The sequence below is a fragment of the Gobio gobio genome, assembly GCF_949357685.1.
Source record: "Gobio gobio genome assembly, chromosome: 10".
Lineage (NCBI taxonomy): Eukaryota > Metazoa > Chordata > Actinopteri > Cypriniformes > Gobionidae > Gobio > Gobio gobio.
The window spans coordinates 7,016,580-7,036,891 of record NC_137116.1 but is presented as its reverse complement, the minus strand read 5'-3'; the positions used below and the strand labels follow the sequence as shown (position 1 = coordinate 7,036,891).

At 39.3% G+C, this 20,312-nt stretch overlaps 1 protein-coding gene across 1 annotated transcript in view; it reads right to left on the bottom strand.

Moving 5' to 3' along the window:
• tcf7l1b (transcription factor 7 like 1b) overlaps window positions 1-18,281 on the bottom strand; it is a 71,828-nt gene extending 53,547 nt beyond the window's left edge. The window contains exons 1-3 of the mRNA XM_079827853.1: window positions 17,340-18,281; window positions 17,161-17,233; window positions 15,975-16,102 (exon numbers count right to left, since the gene is read on the bottom strand). Of these exons, the coding sequence (XP_079683979.1) occupies window positions 15,975-16,102; window positions 17,161-17,233; window positions 17,340-17,525 (387 nt within the window). The 5' untranslated portion in view covers window positions 17,526-18,281. The remainder of the gene's footprint in view (window positions 1-15,974; window positions 16,103-17,160; window positions 17,234-17,339) is intronic.
• Between the last annotated feature and the right edge of the window lie 2,031 nt (window positions 18,282-20,312).

Sequence of the window (20,312 nt, the reverse complement as noted above, 5' to 3'; positions counted from 1 at the left end):
ATAACATGGCATTTTGAATTTGAGGTTGTGGAAACAAGTTACCGTGGTGAATACACAATACTAACATGTACTGTAATGAAACATGGAAACTGCTCCTGGATAAAATGAACATCATACCTGCATGCAAATCCTTCCCAGCTAACACACAACGTACCAGTTATGTGATTTATTTGTACTTTACTTTTATTTCATGACTTGTGACATCACAAGTTCATAGTTTCTTTTGCGCTTTAGACAGGAAAGTTTGTTTTCTGAGACAAAAAAAAAAAAAGATGTAAAGAATAATGACACTGACATACACTATAGCTTGACATCTCATCTGATCGCAGAATGCGCAGATACTGAATCAGGACAAGGCGTTTTTCACAGGCACTCTGACAGAAGTGTGAACAGCTTCCACGCACGTCTTTCAAAATAAAGTAGCAGAAAAACATTTAGAATTCTGTTTAGTTTTTTAGTTAACTTATGTTCAAGTCTTTTGTTGAGCGGCAAAAAGTGAAGCGAGCAATGCTATGCATTTTGCTGCCTTCTACGTCACTTATAACTTACAACAAGGTTAAAACGGTTTCAGCTTTTTGCAGTAGCAACCTCACTGCAGAACATGAGATCCAGGGGGACGGAGACGGGTAGGTTTAGGGATATGTAAGTGGGAAGAGTTGGATCCAGATCCAGATCCAGGGGGTGGAGATGGATCCAGATCCAGGGGGTGGAGATGGGTAGGTTTAGGGTCCAGGAGGCAGATATGGGAAGGTTTCAATCGAACCAAGTGTAAAAGCACCAAAGAATAAGTCTGGATTTCACCTGCCCAGAGGTGATGGCAGTTTGATAGTGATGTTGTCTAGTGGAGCTATTCTAGTCAACTGAATGCATTTCACCCCAGTCACACCTAATCTTGATCAAATCAACAGTCCCGTGATGTCATTCCATGTGACCAGTTCCCCGTGATCTCACGGATCCAATGGAAACGGTGACTAGCCCGATTGGATACTTTGTAAAGCTGCACAGAAAGTCCGTCGACTGTTTGGGACTGTTGTTGTTGCAAAGTGTCTTGCCTGGAGCCGCCTTGTTAAACAAGCTAATCGTTTACATCTGGAGTTGCACGGAGAGGAGGGGAAGGAGTCGGGATGAAGCAGGAAAAACAGAGCAGGATATTCAGGAGGTGCTACATGAGCACAGAGGCATATCCTGTGACGATACCGAGAGCAAGACAAAACAAATAAAGCAAGAGGGAAAGAATAGCTTCATTCTTTCTTCAACGTGTAATGTTGGAGGTGTCGTCTTATCATTAGTATGCTGGCACTGCTGTGCTTCAGCTGTCTTTGCGGGAGAATATCAGTGCCACGGCTCTCCAGTGTTTTCATGGCCTCCGTCTGACCTGTGGGCCGAGGAAGGGCCTTAAAACAAATACGATAGTGATCAGAGATCCTCATCTGGACGTGACTGTGTCCAGGGGCCAGAGGGCCACGTGTATTCATACGACAGCGCTGATAGTAGTGAAAGGAGAGGTCTGGGGCTTGTTAGGTCAGAAACATACTCTAAGCAACATAGCATGGCATTCCAAGTGAACAGTCCTGTAGTACATAATGTGTGCTCTTGCGTTACTGTGGTGGCAACAAAACTCAATTACCTTTAGATGCCTGCGTTTATGCATTATTTCCTTAAACTGTTGCTCCTTCATGACAGTATTGGAGCTGAAAGAAAGAACTCGAGCGGGGAGGATGAAAAAGTGTACTATGCCATTAGCAACTCTACAAACCTTGTTTTACAACAACAAAAAAAGCATTTCAAAATTTTTAAAGGGGTTGTTGATTATGATTTGACTTTTTTAAACTTTAGTTAGTGTGTAATCTTGCTGTTTGAGCGTAAACAACATCTGCAAAGTTACGAAGCTCAAAGTTCAAAGCAACGGGAGATATTTACTTTGAAAGAAACCGCTTTTTAAGGACTACAAAAAACAGGCTGGGTGGGACTACAACGAATGACATCACCAACCCTAAAATTTACATAAACCCCGCCCCCGGGAACACACAACAAAGGCCATGTTGAGAAGAGGAAGAGTTGTTGTAGTCGAGCACATTTGGGAGTCGCTCAAGCTGTCATCCGTCTTTCACATTTATTGTAATACAGTACGAACACAAATGCAATAGCATGTCATAAAGCAAGATGACAACATAAGTTATAACCGTAATTAAACTAAACTATCCCTGTTCTCTCTTCATGCAGAAGATATTCTCCTACAACAGTTCCCACACCAGCGATTTATAGATTATCATGACAGAATATGCTAATCAATGACTTGAAGATAGTTAACTCATAAATTCATCAACTAACCATTCAGAAACGTCCCGTCTCATTCTACATGCTGTCACTTCTTCTTGAGTCTCTCCATCATTGTCCGACTCCGGTTTGAACATAAAAGACTGAACAGTTTCTGACATTTTCAGTGTGTCTGCGTGAGGTAGTCGGAGCTGATAACACGAGCTCTTGAAGCTCCGCCCTCTTCTAGAAAGGGGGTGGGAGCACCAGCTCATTTGCCTTTACAGGGACACACACAAAAACTGTGTTTTTGCTCACCCTAACCCTCAAAAAGTGACGATTTTAACATGCTATAAAATTATCTGTGGGGTATTTTGAGATAAAACTTCACATACACACTTTGCAGAAATCAGAGACTGGGGACATTATGTGACATTAAAGACTGGAATAATGATGCTGAAAATTCATCTTTGATCAAAGAAATAAATTACACTTTACAATATATTAAAATAGAAATTGATTTATTTTAAATTGTAATATTTCACAACATTACTGTATTTATGGTTCAAATAAACAGTTTTGGTGAGCATAAAAGTAGCAAACTTGAAGATAAGTAGCTGGAAACATTTGATATACCCAATGCATCATGGGAGTGGTAGTTCGCTGTCAAGCTGTTTTGGCATAGATCTCATTTCTAAGGTAACAGCAGCTTCTCTGTTTGGTGGAATGCAAAGTGTTTGGAAACTTCAGGATTGTAGGTAGTGTAGTTTAAATTAAATTATGCAACATATTATAACTTAATCTTAGCAATTACATAGATCAGTCCGATCCCAGCTAAAAGGGATACAGGACGGTATAAAAATGTCAAGTGTGCACATATATTTAGAAATTTTAATTTAGAAACAACTTTGTCATCCAATTTCTTTCATGCAGCTGTGAAACAATTACGCTTAATATTCCTTCCGTCCACACCTCCACTTTTTCTCTCCTTCACCCCCTTCCCTTTTACTTATTTCCTTATCATCACTATCACTTTTCCCTCCTTCCACCCACCAACTGTGCAGTACGTCAGCCCCGCTCTGCCTCCTCTTTCCAACTCTCTCCGCTAAGCTTTAACTGAAACCATCTGCTTGGAATACCAGACTGATGAAGGTCTGGTTGGGAGTTGCCCCCGCTCGCACCCCCCCTTCCCTCGCTCTCTTTCTGCACAATCAGATTTTATTAGCGTACACTCCAGCACTTAGTGTTCTGGTTTTAAGAGCACTGATGGCTCTTAATGTGAAATAAAACCCTGTTCTCTACGTGAGGGGCCACACATGATCCGGAGGGGCCCGCTGTAGTCGAGGGGGTGGAGGGTGTGCGGAGCCCTGCTATCAATCAGCCAAAGAGCCCTTATCACCCCGAAGAGAGACGGATGACCCCCACACCCCGCCAGGCCACAGGGGGTTAACCTTGGCCCGCCGGTCGGGGGCTTTAGCCTGGTCTACCACTGATACCGCACAGCCTACAGGGGCAAGTGGGTATTAGTGGGACATATGATAAGTGCATGCATGCATACTTGTATACTTAAAGGGCACGTGAAAAGACGGTATTAGTTTGAAATACCACAAGCATGCACAGAAAAACAGACCCATATTTCATTGTGACCAGCTTTATTTTTGACCTGTGAGCAGCTGTGATATCTTGCTGGACCAACATAAAGTGCATTGCATTGTTTTCCCAAGCATTTTCCACATTGTATAGAGCTAGAGCTTAGGCTGTTTACAGAGGTATATGCATTCTATATGGGTGTGGATGGAAAACACTCATGTGGGTGAAAGACAAGACTGAACATATGTTTGGCTCCCACATAGCCAGTGTTGTTATTGTCATCTAAAACTAAAAATGCTGAAATTAGATATAAAAATTAGATGGAAAACTAATTAAAAAAAAATTCTCAAATTATACAAATTAAAGCTAAATGGAAATTTAAAATAAAAAAAATTACAAGCACAAATGTAGTAATAAAAATAAAAGGGTTTTCAAAACATTAATAAATACTAATAAATAATAATAAAATAACACTGCTCAGTTTTAATAGAAGGAGAGAAGAAATAATGCAATGTAATGTCATGTAAAAAAAATGTAACAAATCATAAATAACTTTTCAAACATGTAACAATAAAAACATGAATAGACATTTGAGATTGTATATTTAATTAGTTGAAAACAAAAGTTTGTTTGGGGGGGGGGGGGGGTTCGTTTTTAACTAATTAAAGAGATAGTTTACCAAAAAAAAATACTTACTGACTTTTTATACTATGGACGTCAATAGGGCCCATCAACTGTTTAGTTTGTCAAAATATCTTTTTTTGTGTCCAGCAGAAGAAATAAATTCATACAGGTTTGAAACAAATTGAGGGCAAGTAAATAATGACAGAAATTTAATTTTGAGGTGAACTGTCCCTTTAAATACAGACCATTTGTTACACGTAGCACTAAAACATCTTTGGGTATTAATATGTCTATTTATTAATCATTTGAAGATTGATTTACATTGTTATTTTTTAATACATTGAAAATAAATTCTCATTTTAGTTTGTGATATTATTACTATCTCTCCATAAGTTTCTGTTCGTCACATTAAATATGACATCACCCCAGACTAAGACGGGTCTAAAAATTCAGGGGAGTGTCACTCTTCAAATCACACTCAATTAACGCATCATTCTCATAGAAAAGTCTCCACGGACCGTTGGCAGAAACACATCTGGAATATTCCATCAGAGAGACGGGGGCCAGGTCTTTGAGAGCAAGAAGTAAACAGTTTGAAAGCACCCACTACACCACCAGCTAACAAATATAGACACTGAACTAACAAATCAACTCCCACAGTAATGAAGAAGGCCCCTCTAAAGTCACTGCGTCCTTTTGCGCTCGTCCTGTTTTTAGCCGTAGTTTTTAATGTTAGATCATAGTGGTTAGTGGGTGTATTTGCTGAGCTAATGTTGATTTTAGCCAGCTCCCCTAAACTGAGCAAAACTAACACGGAGTCAAGTGAATAGTTAAGCTGCAGTCACATTAACAACATTTTGGGCGACATTTCACAGGCAAAAAAAGGTCCACTGTGAATTGTCAATAGTGTATGAATGTATGAAGCACAGATCACACAGATATGGAAGCTTGTTTTCGCCATGGAATTGACTTTTTTTTTAAAAAGGTAATTACTTTGGGTCATTTTTTTCTTCTTCTGGCAATCTCACTTTTTTCCCCTCAGAATTACGCGATATAAACTCCCAATTGCCCAATTTTAAGCTATAAAGTCCAAATTGTGAGATAAAACAATGACACTGACATATTTTAAGATGTATATGTGCAAGTTGCTTTCAGTTTAAACAGCTCAAGCATGCATTTTAGTCTGAGGCTATAGCTTAAACCAGGGGTTTGTCTCAAGATGCACACCAGTAATGATTTTTTCTAAGGCATGTTAATAAAAGCTACTTAGATGCCCTAATTGAACTAAGACTTCCTCAATCTAAACCCTGTCTGTGGAACCAGGCCAAAAACATAAACAGCGCACAATTCTGAATTTATAACTCCCAATTGCAAGTCAGCTCAAAATTTAGACCAAATTGTTTTCTGTTGGTCAACACCACAAATCCACATGACCAACATGAGCCTGATTGTAAATATGCATGGGGAAATTCCATGTGGATTCCTATTGATATAACTGGATTTCACCAGCAAAAATTCACCGGACAATGGTAAATGTGACCACACCTTAAGATTCAACATACCATTTTCGTCATATGGACATGGCAATGATGATATTGCAATGATAATGCAATGATAATATGACAAACATCTACTCCTCTGTGTAAGAAAGGTACAGATTTTGCTTATAAACTTGTTTACAAACCGCTGGTCCAAATTGCGAACTCTTAAAACTCGCAACTCTGAGAAAAAAAGTCAGCTCACAATTGATATAACTGGATTTCACCTGCAAATATTCACCGAACGATGGTTAATGTGACCACACCTTAAGAATCAACATACCACTTTCGTCTTCCAGACAACAAACATGACAAACATCTACCCTGGGTAAGAATGCTACAGATTACAAACTTGTTTACGAACCGCTGGTTTCAGGCGAAGAAAAAAAAAAAAAAAATAAATAAATAAATAAATCAAGCTACTGTATCTCTCCCCTATTCCCTCATATAACATATTAGTGGGAATCAGCACCACAGTCCGCTGAGAGTCTGAGAGAAACTTTAAAGATGGATAAACAACTTGTCTTGTCAAAAACATCCCAGTGCGGAATTAAAATGGGCGCCTCAAAGTGCCGCGCTTCTGTCTGAACCTGGCCGACTCCGAAGCGCCTGCCTCAGATTAATAAATTGATGAAAAAATACATTTATACACATGCTCATCCCAAGCAGCTTCAAAAGGCCTTTTCATTGATGTCACTGAACGTAGCGAGAGTGTGTGCGTGAGGAGGGCTGGCTGGTTTGCCAGTCCTCACGGGGGGTCGAATCTCTCCTGAAGGGCCTTGCTCTTGAAAAGCCAGTGAAGGCTATAAACAGAATATGTAATGGCAGGGACGGAACAGAGGGAGGGATGATGGGCAAGCTATGGGTGGCAGAAGGGGTTGACGCCAACTCCCGCTCTCCTAAGAGAAAGGAAGGAGGAGGGAAGGCCAAGGCTGGCAGTGTTTCACACAATTCAAAGAGTACAGAGCTCGCGCAATGCACTCATAGTTTTTCTAGGACACGAGTTGAATGGTTGATGGGTTTATAGTGAGTTTATGTTTGACAAGACCCTTCAACATCCCAACTCACCAGCCATCTAACAATGTGAGACAAATGCGAAAGGTCACAGAGAAAACCCTGAAAAAGTTTCTTTTCAAAGGACGTCAGCGCGCCAGTGCTAAGGTAAAAGATATACACACACACGCGCAAAAATACACCTTAGTAGTCGGTCGAAAATGAAACCGTGAAGGACAGAAATACAACCTATTCATTGGGCATCATTATTCGTGAAACAACCATTTTCCAAAAAACGACTTACAACCATCTTAAAGAGGACCTATTATGCTTTTATACATCTTCACCTTTCTTTAGTGTGTAATGTTGCAGTTTAAGCATGAAAAAGCTCTGAAAAGTCCCTCCAGCGGGAGTTCTTCTCTATATCAGTGTCACTGTTTCTGAACTCCCTGAAATGCCTCCATTGTAGTCTTGAGTTTTCTTCCGGGAACGAACATGTCACAAAGTTCCTTGTTTAAATTATTCCCACCCAAGGCATATGCAAAATAAAGGACTAGTCCAGCCCAACCAATCATATCACACTATGCTTTTCAGAAGGAGGGGCTTCATAAAGTCGGAGCATGAAAACTTATTCTAGTAGACCCTAAAAACAAACTTTCCATAATATGATTTTCCAAAGGGTCCAAAAAGTACCAGTGAACAAAAAAAAAAAATCCTGGGCCGCGAAAAATTAAAGGCCTTAAGACAGCATGACATTACACACTGCATTTTTGATCCCATTTATTTTTTATAAATTGAAAAGCATGAACAAAAACAGGATTATATTAAATGCAGAGTACACAAATGAACCTCCATCCAATGCATGGAACCTTTAGACAAAGGTAACGTGTTAACCAAATGACATTTGCTCGTTTTTAAGGCTGAAGAAACATGTAGAAGTCAGTCAAGACTGTTTACACAGTTGTGATAGCCGCATCAACAAAGAGAACATTTGGCAACTACCTTTTAGGTCTCTCGCTCACAGGTGAGCAAACACAAGCGGTTAGTCGATAATCATAATGGTCAGTCTGTTGAAGTTACAGATACACTCATCACTTGTAGCAGCAGGAGACATGAAGGGACAGTTCACCTGGTGTTTAATCCATTCACTTTTGTCCACTTTCAACCACTTGATTTCTTTGAGGGGACGGTCTTTGGGCTTTTTCAGATCTTTCAATCTAATGGACAAAATAAACTTGCACAATTTACTTATGAACGTGTCCGGATACGATGGAAAAACACACCAAGAGCATAAGCTTTAGTTTCTGCTCCGACAGACACAAGAGCAGTCGAATGCTGTGATTGAGAGATAGAAATCAGGAATGGTGAGAACATTGTGCTTGGGACGTTTTTCACTTTCAAACCAAACTTAGGTCTTCAGACGACAAAGTTTAAATCCCGTCTGGCTAGCGCTCTTCCCATAATGTTCACGCGTTAGGTCAGTAGGAGGAGAGTAGGGGGTCTTTAGTGCAGTGGCGGAGCCAGAGGGGTGTCCAGTGGCCCCTGACATCTGACTGGCCACCCTGGGTGCCACTCCAAAATTTAGATCACTACTTCCAATTCACATCCTATTGAAAGAAGCATTTATTTTGTATTACAAATGATATTCTTTCACAGTCTATGGACCCCCTAAAGTAGCCTTGGCCACCCCATGTATAAAAGTCTAGTTCCGCAACTGCTTTTATATTGTCTGTTTGAACACATTCAATCACATGAGCGTTTACACTAGGAAAGCAAACGTGTTTTCAACTACCTCTGGAAGTGGTCGAAAGTAGACAAGCTCAAAACGTTTTAAACCCCATTTACACCTGTATCTAGCGTCGTCCACTTGTGATCCAATCGACCAAAATGCATCTTAAAACCGGGTGTAAACTGGGCATTACTCACCCTCGTATCAGTACAAAACCAGTGTAAACTTTATTTCATGGAATAAAAAAAGCAGACATTTAGAAGAACATTCACGCTGCTCTTTTCCATACAGTGAAAGTGGCCAAAAATGAAAAAAGCAGCATAAAAGTATCATAAAACAGTCATATATATATATATATATATATATATATATATATATATATATATATATATATATATATATATATATATATATATATATATATATATGACACACCTGCCATATTCCAAGCCTACTGACTAATGCTGGTGTTTTTCTGTCATTTTTGGAGTTTGAAAGCAACCATCTCCATTCACTTACATTGTATATAGAAGAGCTGAGAGAACATTCTGTTATTTGTGTTTGGAGGAAAAAAGAAAATGGGCGACATGAGGGTGCGTAAATGACGACGACAACTTGCATTTTCTTTCCTTTTTAGAACAGGTAGGAACACACACTAACAGTTTACTCACACAAGGACAGGATATTTAAAAAAATAAACACACACACACAATAGGACTATTGACTCAACCGGGTCTCGAAGATTTTATTTGCTAGGAGCTGCTGGCTGAGTGAGAAAACCTAAATGTGTAAAAATGCCCAGCGCAAGCCTGGAATGCCGTAAAAGACATGTGGCATGAGCTATGATGATATGCTCAGGCATTACAAAAGTGTGTGTTTGTGTGCGAGTTTGCCCTGTGCTATTCTTCCCCCAAAGACAAGACTAAACAGTTTAAAATGCATTTCCACTGAGGTGTGTTTGTTTGCCGGTGTGGGCGGCGCAACACAAAAGCCACAGTTACAAGGTTTGGCGAGTCGCTCGGTTCCTTGTTCTGCAGACACGAGGTCCCAAAACCTGACTGCGTTAAAATAACACGGGACTGTGCTGAAAGCTTTTGCACTGGGAGGTAGAGACCGAAATTGAATGAAAAAGAGTCTGAAAACCGATTACGACCATGTGCTTCAATGGTTTTTCCAGGAGACTGAAGACTTGACCAGAAAATCATTTCAGCGTGTAAATGTGCATTAAAATACAATGTTAGAAACCGCCACAGGCCCTTGAAAAACATTTAGGATTGAATGCGTTCAGTACGTTTACAACACGTTACATGTCAAAACCTGTCATTGAAATGAATAGAGGCATTGCTGTGGCTTGAAAAGGGAACAGGTTGTAAAACAGGAGGACGACGACTGTTATGAGATTATCTTTTGTTTTTAGCTTTTGTTACATGTTGCGAGCTGGATTCAAACTCATTTCGCCCAAGTCAGCACCAAAGTTCAATATGCCTGCAATATTTTCTGCAGGCATATAAATATGAAAGTATTTATTTTGCCACACCAAATGAAAGTATTCACAATGTGGCTTAAATGTTATATTTCGCCAACAAATGCATTGTAAATATACCCTGAATACTCAATGTATGGAGTTCTCTCTATTCCCTAGCAGACGATCCCTCAGGCCAAGCTTGAGCATTCACCTCAGGTGACAAGCACTGAGAAGAGTAGAGCTGGTTGGCCGACACACTCAATCCTTAAAAACAGTCCCACTGGATTATTGAGGAATGTCAGCTCCGAGCAGACCCTAAATCAATTATGGGAAATCTGCACGCCTGCATTTCCCCACATCTTTCCCTTCTGTCACTTCATACCTCGGTTTCTTTCCATCTTCCACTTATTTCTGTCTCCTTTTCAGCTCTTTTTCTCCAAGCTCGGTTTTCTTCTACACAATGCTTTTTAAAGTTATCTGGACGGTTGTCCTCGCTGCTTGCTGAACAGAAATGTGAAATATCAAACAGCAAGCATTGAGGTATGAAGTGCTCATTGGCTTTGGCTAATCTTGTGCAGATCACAAAACACTTAAAAGAAAAGTTAAGGCTTTGGTGGGGGTGGCGATTTTCTTCTTTTTACCAGTTTATTTCATTGATGTGATGACGGCCTTCAGCTTTCACGATTGCATTCAAGGTTAGTTATTTGAATTAAAGTAAAGGTCTGAACACACACCCACTTTTCACCAACAGATTTTGATATATAAATGCCTAAAAAGGAAGGACAAGCTACATTTTCAAAAATCGGCCAGTTTGAGTATTGTCGTGATTACATAAAACACATTCTGGCGTTCAAAAACAGATGAGAGGAGCACAATGTGAATGAAAAATTTTACTAGAATAAATATATGCAAAAAATTGCAAATTTTATACCAAATTCTTAATAAATAGACTACAGCTAGCCAACCCATCTAAAATGACTATTTGGTTATTGCACAATTCCTATTGCATAAGCCCATCATATACTAAATAAAATGCAACTTTCCACTCAACAACAATAACCTCATCAATAATATGTAAAACCTTGAACGATTAAAGAATTAGTTCACTTTAGAATTTAAAAAAAATCCTGATAAATTTACTCGAAGGTTTTTGAGGAAAACATTCCAGGATTTTTCTCCATATAGTGGAACTTCAAAGGGGACCTACGGGATGAAGGTCCAAATTGCAGTTTCAATGCAGCTTCAAAGAGCTCAACATGATCCCAGTCAAGGAAAAAGGCTCTTATCTAGCGAAAAATTGATATATTTTTAACCACAAATGCTTCTACTTGCGCCCACGACTTCATGCATTACGTAATCGCGTTGGAAAGGTCACGTGTGACGTAGGCGGAAGTACCGACACAATGTTTACAAAGACTAAATCAAACGCCCTTTACAAAAAAAAAAAAAAAGGTAAACCAGCGATGTCAGACTATTTTGAAGTTGAAAACGAGAGAGTTTTGCGCCCTACCCGCCTACGTCCTTTCCAACCTTTCCAACGTGGCGCATCACAGAGCTAAGATGAGCATTAGTGGTTAAAAAGTATAGACATTTTTATTTTCTTTAGAAAATGACAGATGGTTTGGTTAGATAAGAGCCTTTTTCCTCGGCTGGGATCGTGTTGAGCTCCTTGAAGCCGGATTGAAACGGCAATTTGCACCTTCAGTTGAAGTCCACTATATGGAGAAAAATCCTGGAATGTTTTCCTCAAAAACCTTGACATCTCTTTTCAACTGAAGACAGAAAGACATGAACATCTTGGAGGACGTGGGGGTGAGTAAATCATCAGGAAATTTTAAATCTGAAGTGAACTACTCCTTTAAAGAATGGGTTTATTTGTATTCCTAAACAGGTATTCAAAACTCCACGTTCCCTTTGGCAACTTGACTTCTTCCCGTTTTTATGCACAACAGAGGAAATCTATAAATATTCCATGAAGTCTATGAATTCAGGGGAGCTTCTCAATTCCACCTCAGGGATATCAGAGCAACAGCACAAGAAATGTACATATTAGTTTAGAAGTGACATGATTAGATGTTTACTCTATTTGTGACGGCTTTAGGCTTCCCTTTGGCATTCATGGCCTGCATTGAGTGTTGTGCAATCTCAGATACCTCTAACATGATCTGTGTGCTTTACAGCAGTAGCCAAACAGTTGTTTGGTTAGGAGAGTGTTTGCTAAGAAAATAAATATAAATTACAAACACTATGCATGTAGTGCATCATATAAAAGGCAAGAGACCAAAATATTTCTGACATTTTTCAGTAAAATAATTTTAGAAGAAAAATTGCTATTGGGAAAAAAAATTCTCTGCTGTGGTAAAAGTGTAATGGCTTTCATCTTGACAAAGAACCTTCTTCTTTTATATTCAGTTCAGTTCCTCAAATTCTCCACTTCACAAAACATTCAGCCTACCGTAAAACAGTTGAACCTATTGAACACCTGGATGACATTGTCAAATTACTCAAATTCTGAATGAAAAACACTTTTTACTCCTACTCTCTAACACGCTCTACGTTTGTGCATTTGTTTAAAAGTTGGAGCGTAACCACAGGAGATCATTCTGATTTTGACGGGCTCCTTCAAGTTCTTCAGCTTTGTTTGGAAACGTCCTTATGTGATTTTGACAGCTGTGACTGAGGCTGTCTGAGAGAGAGCTTAAGATTAGTGTGTAAATATCTGAAGTATGCCAACTACTCATTGTCTGACGCTCAGCTCGCTCTAGAGGTGCCGATTGACAGGCTAAGCCCATCTGCCTCAATGACCTCCCGTTTTACTTGGTCCACGCACTGGGCTAGATCTGATAGGCTTAGGGACGAGAGTCGGAGATATCTCCTACTCCGGGATGATCTGTTTCTAGGAACTTTCAGATAAAATACGAGCACCAATCTGGAGGTTATGAACTTGTGCGATTCGAATAGAGTGAGGAATGATAAGAGCTAGATGCCTCTTTTTCAAAACAGGATGAGGTAACGCATTCGGTTATGAGGCTATTTTCTGTGGGAACAAAATCTTTTGACCATCTCCAATCAGCTAAACAAATTAAAATCAGTTATAATCCTTATCCTGAATGACATCATCTGAATGTTCGCTGGTAAGCTCATATTAGCCTCTGGCTCTTTAATGCGTATTGTATTAGCGGTAACAGAGGGCTTCTGTGCTCGTGACATTGGCTTAATTCACCAACATTCGAGTCAAGCAAGATGGGAACTAGATACTAAATTTCTCAGCCGATTATTCAGAATGATATCAGCCGATACCAATAGTTTGGATTTTTCTTATGGGAAAAGCAACCTCTCCCAAATAATGCTGCAAACTATACAGAGAACCCTCTCATTTGGTACACAATAATATTGGTTGCAATTGACAACGAAGGTATTTTATTCAACTGAGAGAATCGGCTAATTACACACAAATAAATAACTCAAATGTTACTTAATTGCACACCAAAAACAAGATATTTTTCATAAGCACTTGTCTTCATGACAAATTTATTCAAGCATACATGCATAATTAACAGTAAGTAAGCCTCTCTCTAGTGTTTCTTTATTGCTAACTAACAGACTGTGCACATCGGATGACTTTCCGGAGGTAACGTTAGGCTAAATACAATGTTAAGTGACCTATTGTTCATCTTTCCGCGGTTGAAAAGTGATTACATGAGTCATGAAACAGATTTCGGAAAGTCGTAGTGCATCTTTCAACATACCTTTTGATATTCAAGCATGTTTTTCGAGATATAACTTGTATTAAAGTGGAAGAGATAACTCGGACTGAGGCACTAAAGCAATCTGTCACGTCACATTTAGGAGTGTCAAAAGGGCATTTATCGTTTGAATTTCGTGATAAAATGGACAGAATTTGAAAGATGACACCGTTTCTTTTTAGAAGTAACAAAGCACAGGGATATTTGCGATTATTGGATGAGAGGCGTGCTACAAATAATGTGAAGTGTAGGGAAAAAACAGCGGGTCAAATAGAGCCTGCTTTTATTAAGCTATTTTTGAACTGTTAATGTGCTATTGTCACGTTAACTTGCCCTACATTCAACGTGAGACATTTTCTTCACACACACACAGTATGAGTTGTAGTCGGACACTATTATCCGCACCATTTTGATTGATCAGGGCCGATGGTATCCTGTCGTCGACTGTTTTTAAACATAATAGCTTTTATCAGTTGATACCGATTATTGGCCCATACAACGGTGCATCTATACGTTTCTGCGAATACTTGGCCATGGTATATGAATCATAACGGAAATCTTGCAAAAGTTTGCGAGTTGCAGGTACAGCCCGAGGCGATGTTGAGGGTGGGCTGAACCATGTTCCTTCAGGATAATTTAAGCAATAGGCTCTTCCCACAACAACACTCTATAGGCCGAGGAACAAAAGAGATCTGGGTACCACCACTACTATGCATCTAGTCAGTAAGGAGCAGCCATTAGGCTAATGAGGGCCTATGGAGATCCCAATGAAGCCATCAGCATTCACTCAGAATGACAATGTAAGACTAACGCCTCAAGAACTGAATGGAAGGGATTGGGAAGGAGGGAGAGCTCGTACGGACGAGTGAAAAGAAGCGGAGAGGCCAAGTAAAACTTGCGCGAGTGTCTGGAGGGAGGAGGCGGGGGGGAAAAGCAACTTTTCGTTCAAACGCTTGGCCGGGTCCAATCAAATCACATTGCGATTCAGAGTAAAGCAGGAGGATTTGAGCTTTGGAATAAACAATGGCTGTAAAACGTGTTGATTTGGGGAGATGGCTTACGTTATAGCCACAAAAAAAAAACACTCTGAGCTGAGGCGTTCTCCTTTTTTCTGTGCAAAGACCCAACCGTTCATTCTCTTTTTCTGCTGAGCGCTGACGCATAACACCACAGCAAAGCCATACATGAATGCCTGCTGAGTTCTTTGCAAATTGGGTTGAAAAGACCCAATGCTGGGGCTAAAAGGGCAGTCAACCTTTCCCAGACACGGACACAAAACTCAAAACACATCTATAGGCAAACTGCAGCCCTCGGACAAGACGAGCGAACACCCAGATAGAATTTCAGTGTGACAGACCTCTTCTCTCGGACAGACTAATCTTATTTTAAAGAAAGCTAAACAAGCAGCTCGAAAATGCTTAATTACAGCCCAGTGGCAGACAGCACTAAATTAGATTCACTGGGTATTAGATCAATTAGCCAACCATTTCACAGACAAACATGAGGAATCCTTAGCTAAATGAGGCCAAAACACCATAAAACACTTTAAGATTTTGGCAAATCTGATCCAGTAAACGGTGGCGATAGCCGAACATGATATCTTGAACCACAAAATAAATGAATGCAAATCTGTCAAATGCAAGTCAAACAGCTAGAGTACACAATTAAAACCAATTAAACCAGTTTAATAGCCTCAAACTTGAACTAATGCTAAAATGACATCAAGTCTCAGCAATCCACATCCACATGCATATTCCTTAAATAACATGAAATTACAAGTCTACGATGAATGGTGAACTATTAAATCTTTAAGGGCTAAAACTCCATTTCCATGAAAAGGGGCAGATTTTTTTCATGCTCTCAACTTGGTGGCTGTGGACAGTGAAGGCGAATATTCAAAATAGTTGTTGACCAGGGATCCTTTATAAGGAAACTTGTTGGTTTCTGTCCACACTAAACTCTCAACATGATGTTTCTCACTGGCTCTTAAAAACCTCCAGAGATGCACCGAGACAGACAGTGTGTTCACTCACCGTTCTTGCGCTTGGAGACAGGGCGCCGTTGGACAGGTAAGGATTGGAAAGATCTGGGATCATTAGGAATGGGTAGCCTGGATAATGCGGGCTCTTAAAAAATCCTCCATCTTGCTGTCTTCTCAAAGCTTTACAGTGGAGAGAGGAATGATTAGGGATCCATGTGTGGACAAACATTTACGTAAAGAACAAGTATGGCAAGCCGTTTTAACATTTATTCCTATTATTGACAATGCTGCTAGTACTTATTTTTGTAACTAATCAAATTTTTTTATTTTATAAATATCAATATTTTATTTTATAAAACTATTTCATTGCTACTGGTAATAAATGTCAAATTTTTACCATTGAATTCGGTTTCAGATATTCACTTCCAACTGCTATGTATCGTAATGGTTTCTGCTACCTAGTCCAGCTCTATTGTTCATTAAACAGTAGTACATAAGTAAAGAACAAGTATGGCAAGCTGTTTTAACATTTATTCTGATTATTGATAATGCTCCTAATACTTATTTTTGTAACTAATCCATTTTATTTCATTAGTACCTATTCATTAAACACTAGTATCCATTAGTAACAAGTAACTATTTAATTGCTTCTGGTAATAAATGTCACATTTGTACCATTGAATTCTATACCTGTGTTTCAGATATTCACTTCCAGCTAGTATGTTTCATAATGGTTCCTCAAGTCCAGCTCTATTGTTCATTAAACAGTAGTAGGGAGAATTCAGGTTGATTGGGACACTTTTCCCAAGTCATCTCAATGGCAAAAAATGTCCCAATCACCCTGAATTCTCCCCACTTATTTACTTACCCAGTGTCATAAAAATGGGTATTAGTATATACTTTCTATTCCCATTTTTAACTGTGTTCTCTCACTAGTTTGTTGATTTTTACCTGTAATATATAAGGATTAGTTTAAATAGCTACCTTAAAGTCTAAATTATTACTTTTTTTTAGAAAACTGATTTAAAATGTTGCTAGGAATTGGTATGCGCACTAAAAAATAGGTAATACTGAAACTATCATAATCACTGTACTATTTGAAAACAAGTACTGTGTAAAGTGGAAAAGATACTACTCAGAGTTAGATGACTTCCATGAGATTTTAAAGTAGGCTACTAGTAACAAAAACTAAAGAATTATTGTTAAATCGGACTGCCATAGAACCAGAGAGCTCTTACCTTCAGCGAAATACTCTCGGGCTTTCTCATAACTTTCATGATCGGGTCTTGGTTGAGGTCGCCTCTCGGCTTGCTGAAGGACAGACGAGGAACGGAGAAAAACACAGCAGAAAAGTTATTTTTCCGTCGGCAACAACCACATCCATGCGTCTGTCAACATGCGGTTGTGTCTGACTTACCTCAGAATCCGATGAACTGCTGTTATTTTCCGACTCATTCACTAGAGAGGACTTCACGTCGTCTAAATCTCTTTCTGCTGACACGTTTTCGGAGATTTTGTCCTCTTGTTCGCCCTCATCTTTGAATGAGATCATTTCATCGTTCGCCCCCAACTCATCCCCTCCGCCTCCGTTAAGCTGTGGCATGTTTACGAGCGTCTTGCAACGGTAACAAAATCTAGAGTTTGTGTTGACTCTGAAGTGCACGAGAACGGTGCAGGGCAAAAAACACGAGATATTTCAGAAATAATCCTTGACACATGAATTTAAATCCAATTTGTCCATGATTTTTTGTGATCACACAAAGCTCTACAGTTTCATCGGTGTATCCCTGCAAGAAACTCCGCAAACTCCAGCGAAGCGCTGTGTCCTCTGCTGCTTGTCGTCCTGGCAAACTTACCAAAAACACTAATGAAAGAGTATCTTCCCCCGATTCTACATTCCACAATGACCGAACAAATCGAGCGCAAAAAGTTGAGCGACTTTTTCTTTAAAAAACGCAACCGTCAGTTAAACGCGCGTGAACAAAAGTTGCAACGGTCGCGGCGCCTCCGTAGTCTCTTATCCCAAAGACGTGTTTTAGTCACGTAAAACGCAGATTCCTCCTCAAATCAGCTGCTCGTTTCTTCCACGTTTCGAATTACAACCGTCATGTTAGATCAACGGTCACTGAAAACGGTGTGTTTGGACGCGGAGAGATTCCGTTGCCCTGTACGTTGAGCTGCTGATGGGGAATGCGCAAGCACGCAGCAGCGCGTGAGTGAGTGTGTGTGTGTGTGTATGTGTACTGGACGAGCAGAACGCAGAGGAGGAGTTAAGCGCTGAAAAACGACACTCCATTCAACACACACACACACACACACACACACACACACACACACACACACACACACACACACACACACACACACACACACACACACACACACACACACACACACACACACACACACACACACACACACACACACACACACACACACACACACACACACACACACACACACACACACACACACACACACACACACACACACACACACACACACACACACACACACACACACACACACACACACACACACACACGGAGAAGTTTAAAGGAACAGTTTGTTCAGGGCTTGATTCTTGAAATAGTTCAATGACACTAGGGCTTGGGATTGTGTTATTTAAGCAATATTGCAAGATCACGAGCGCTGTTCTTCGGAAATAGAAATGACAGTAGGATTGTTTTTTTTTTAATATAAAACACTGAACTCAAACAAGTTATTACTAATCAAGTAGCTTACGTTTCTGACAAAATTCTCAAGTTAGTTTGTATATTTCTTCGTGAACGAAAAGTTCCAAATGAAGCTAAAGCGTCTTTGAGCTGACCGGAACAGCGTGAGTGGATCGGACCGGAGTGGCAGAGATTCCCCTCTCCACTCAAAGCGCTCTGAAGTCACTCCACTCCAACTCCACCCCCCGTTTTCCGTTTCCCGCTATAGTGAGACTGAGAGAAACCCGCTCTGAGGGTAACGCGGCCTTCAAAGTCACCGTGAAATCAGAATTCCTTGTTTTTATGGAATATCGCATTATTATAAATGATTCATCAGTGAACATATATATTTTTTTAATTCATCTTTAAACAAAAATCGTTCCCTCTGACAGCGACATCTCTGATGTTTACTGGCAAGGACAGGACCTGTCACTCACATAAGACAACCAATAGCAAACCCTCCAATCAATTCCCCTTGGACAAAATCAAGCCCCGCCCTACATTTATTCTAGTTTGAGAAGTCGTTTCTATGGAAGCGGTTCTGATTTTATAACTCATAAAATGTTTTTAGGTCACACAATTCTGACTTTATGTCACACAATTCTGACTTTATATCTCACAATTCTGACTTTGTCACACAATTCTGACTTTATATCTCACAATTCTGACTTTGTCACACAATTCTGACTTTATATCACACAATTCTGACTTTATATCTCGCAATTCTGACTTTATATCACAATTCTGACTTTAATTCTCACAATTCTGACTTTATATCTCACAATTCTGACTTTATATCTCACAATTCTGACTTTATAATTCACAATTCTGACTTTATAATTCACAATTCTGACTTTATGTCACACAATTCTGACTTTATATCTCACAATTCTGACTTTATAACTCGCAATTCTGACTTTATATCCCACAATTCTGACTTTATATCTCACAATTCTGACTTTATAACTCGCAATTCTGACTTTATATCACACAATTCTGACTTTGTCACACAATTCTGACTTTATATCACACAATTCTGACTTTATATCACACAATTCTGACTTTATTTCTCGCAATTCTGACTTTATATCTCATAATTCTGACTTTATATCACAATTCTGACTTTATATCTCACAATTCTGACTTTATATCTCACAATTCTGACTTTATATCACACAATTGTGACTTTATATCAAGCAATTCTGACTTTATATCAAGCAATTCTGACTTTATATCACACAATTCTGACTTTATGTCACACAATTCTGACTTTATAACTCGCAATTCTGACTTTATATCACACAATTCTGACTTTATAACTCGCAATTCTGACTTTATATCTCACAATTCTGACTTTATATCACACAATTCTGACTTTATATCACACAATTCTGACTTTATATCACAATTCTGACTTTATATCACACAATTCTGACTTTATATCACACAATTCTGACTTTATATCACACAATTCCAACTTTATATCTCGCAATTCTGACTTTATATCTCACAATTCTGACTTTATAAACTCGCAATTCTGACTTTATATCAAGCAATTCTGACTTTATATCACACAATTCTGACTTTATATCTCACAATTCTGACTTTATATCTCACAATTCTGACTTTATTTCACACAATTCTGACTTTACATCACACAATTCCGACTTTATATC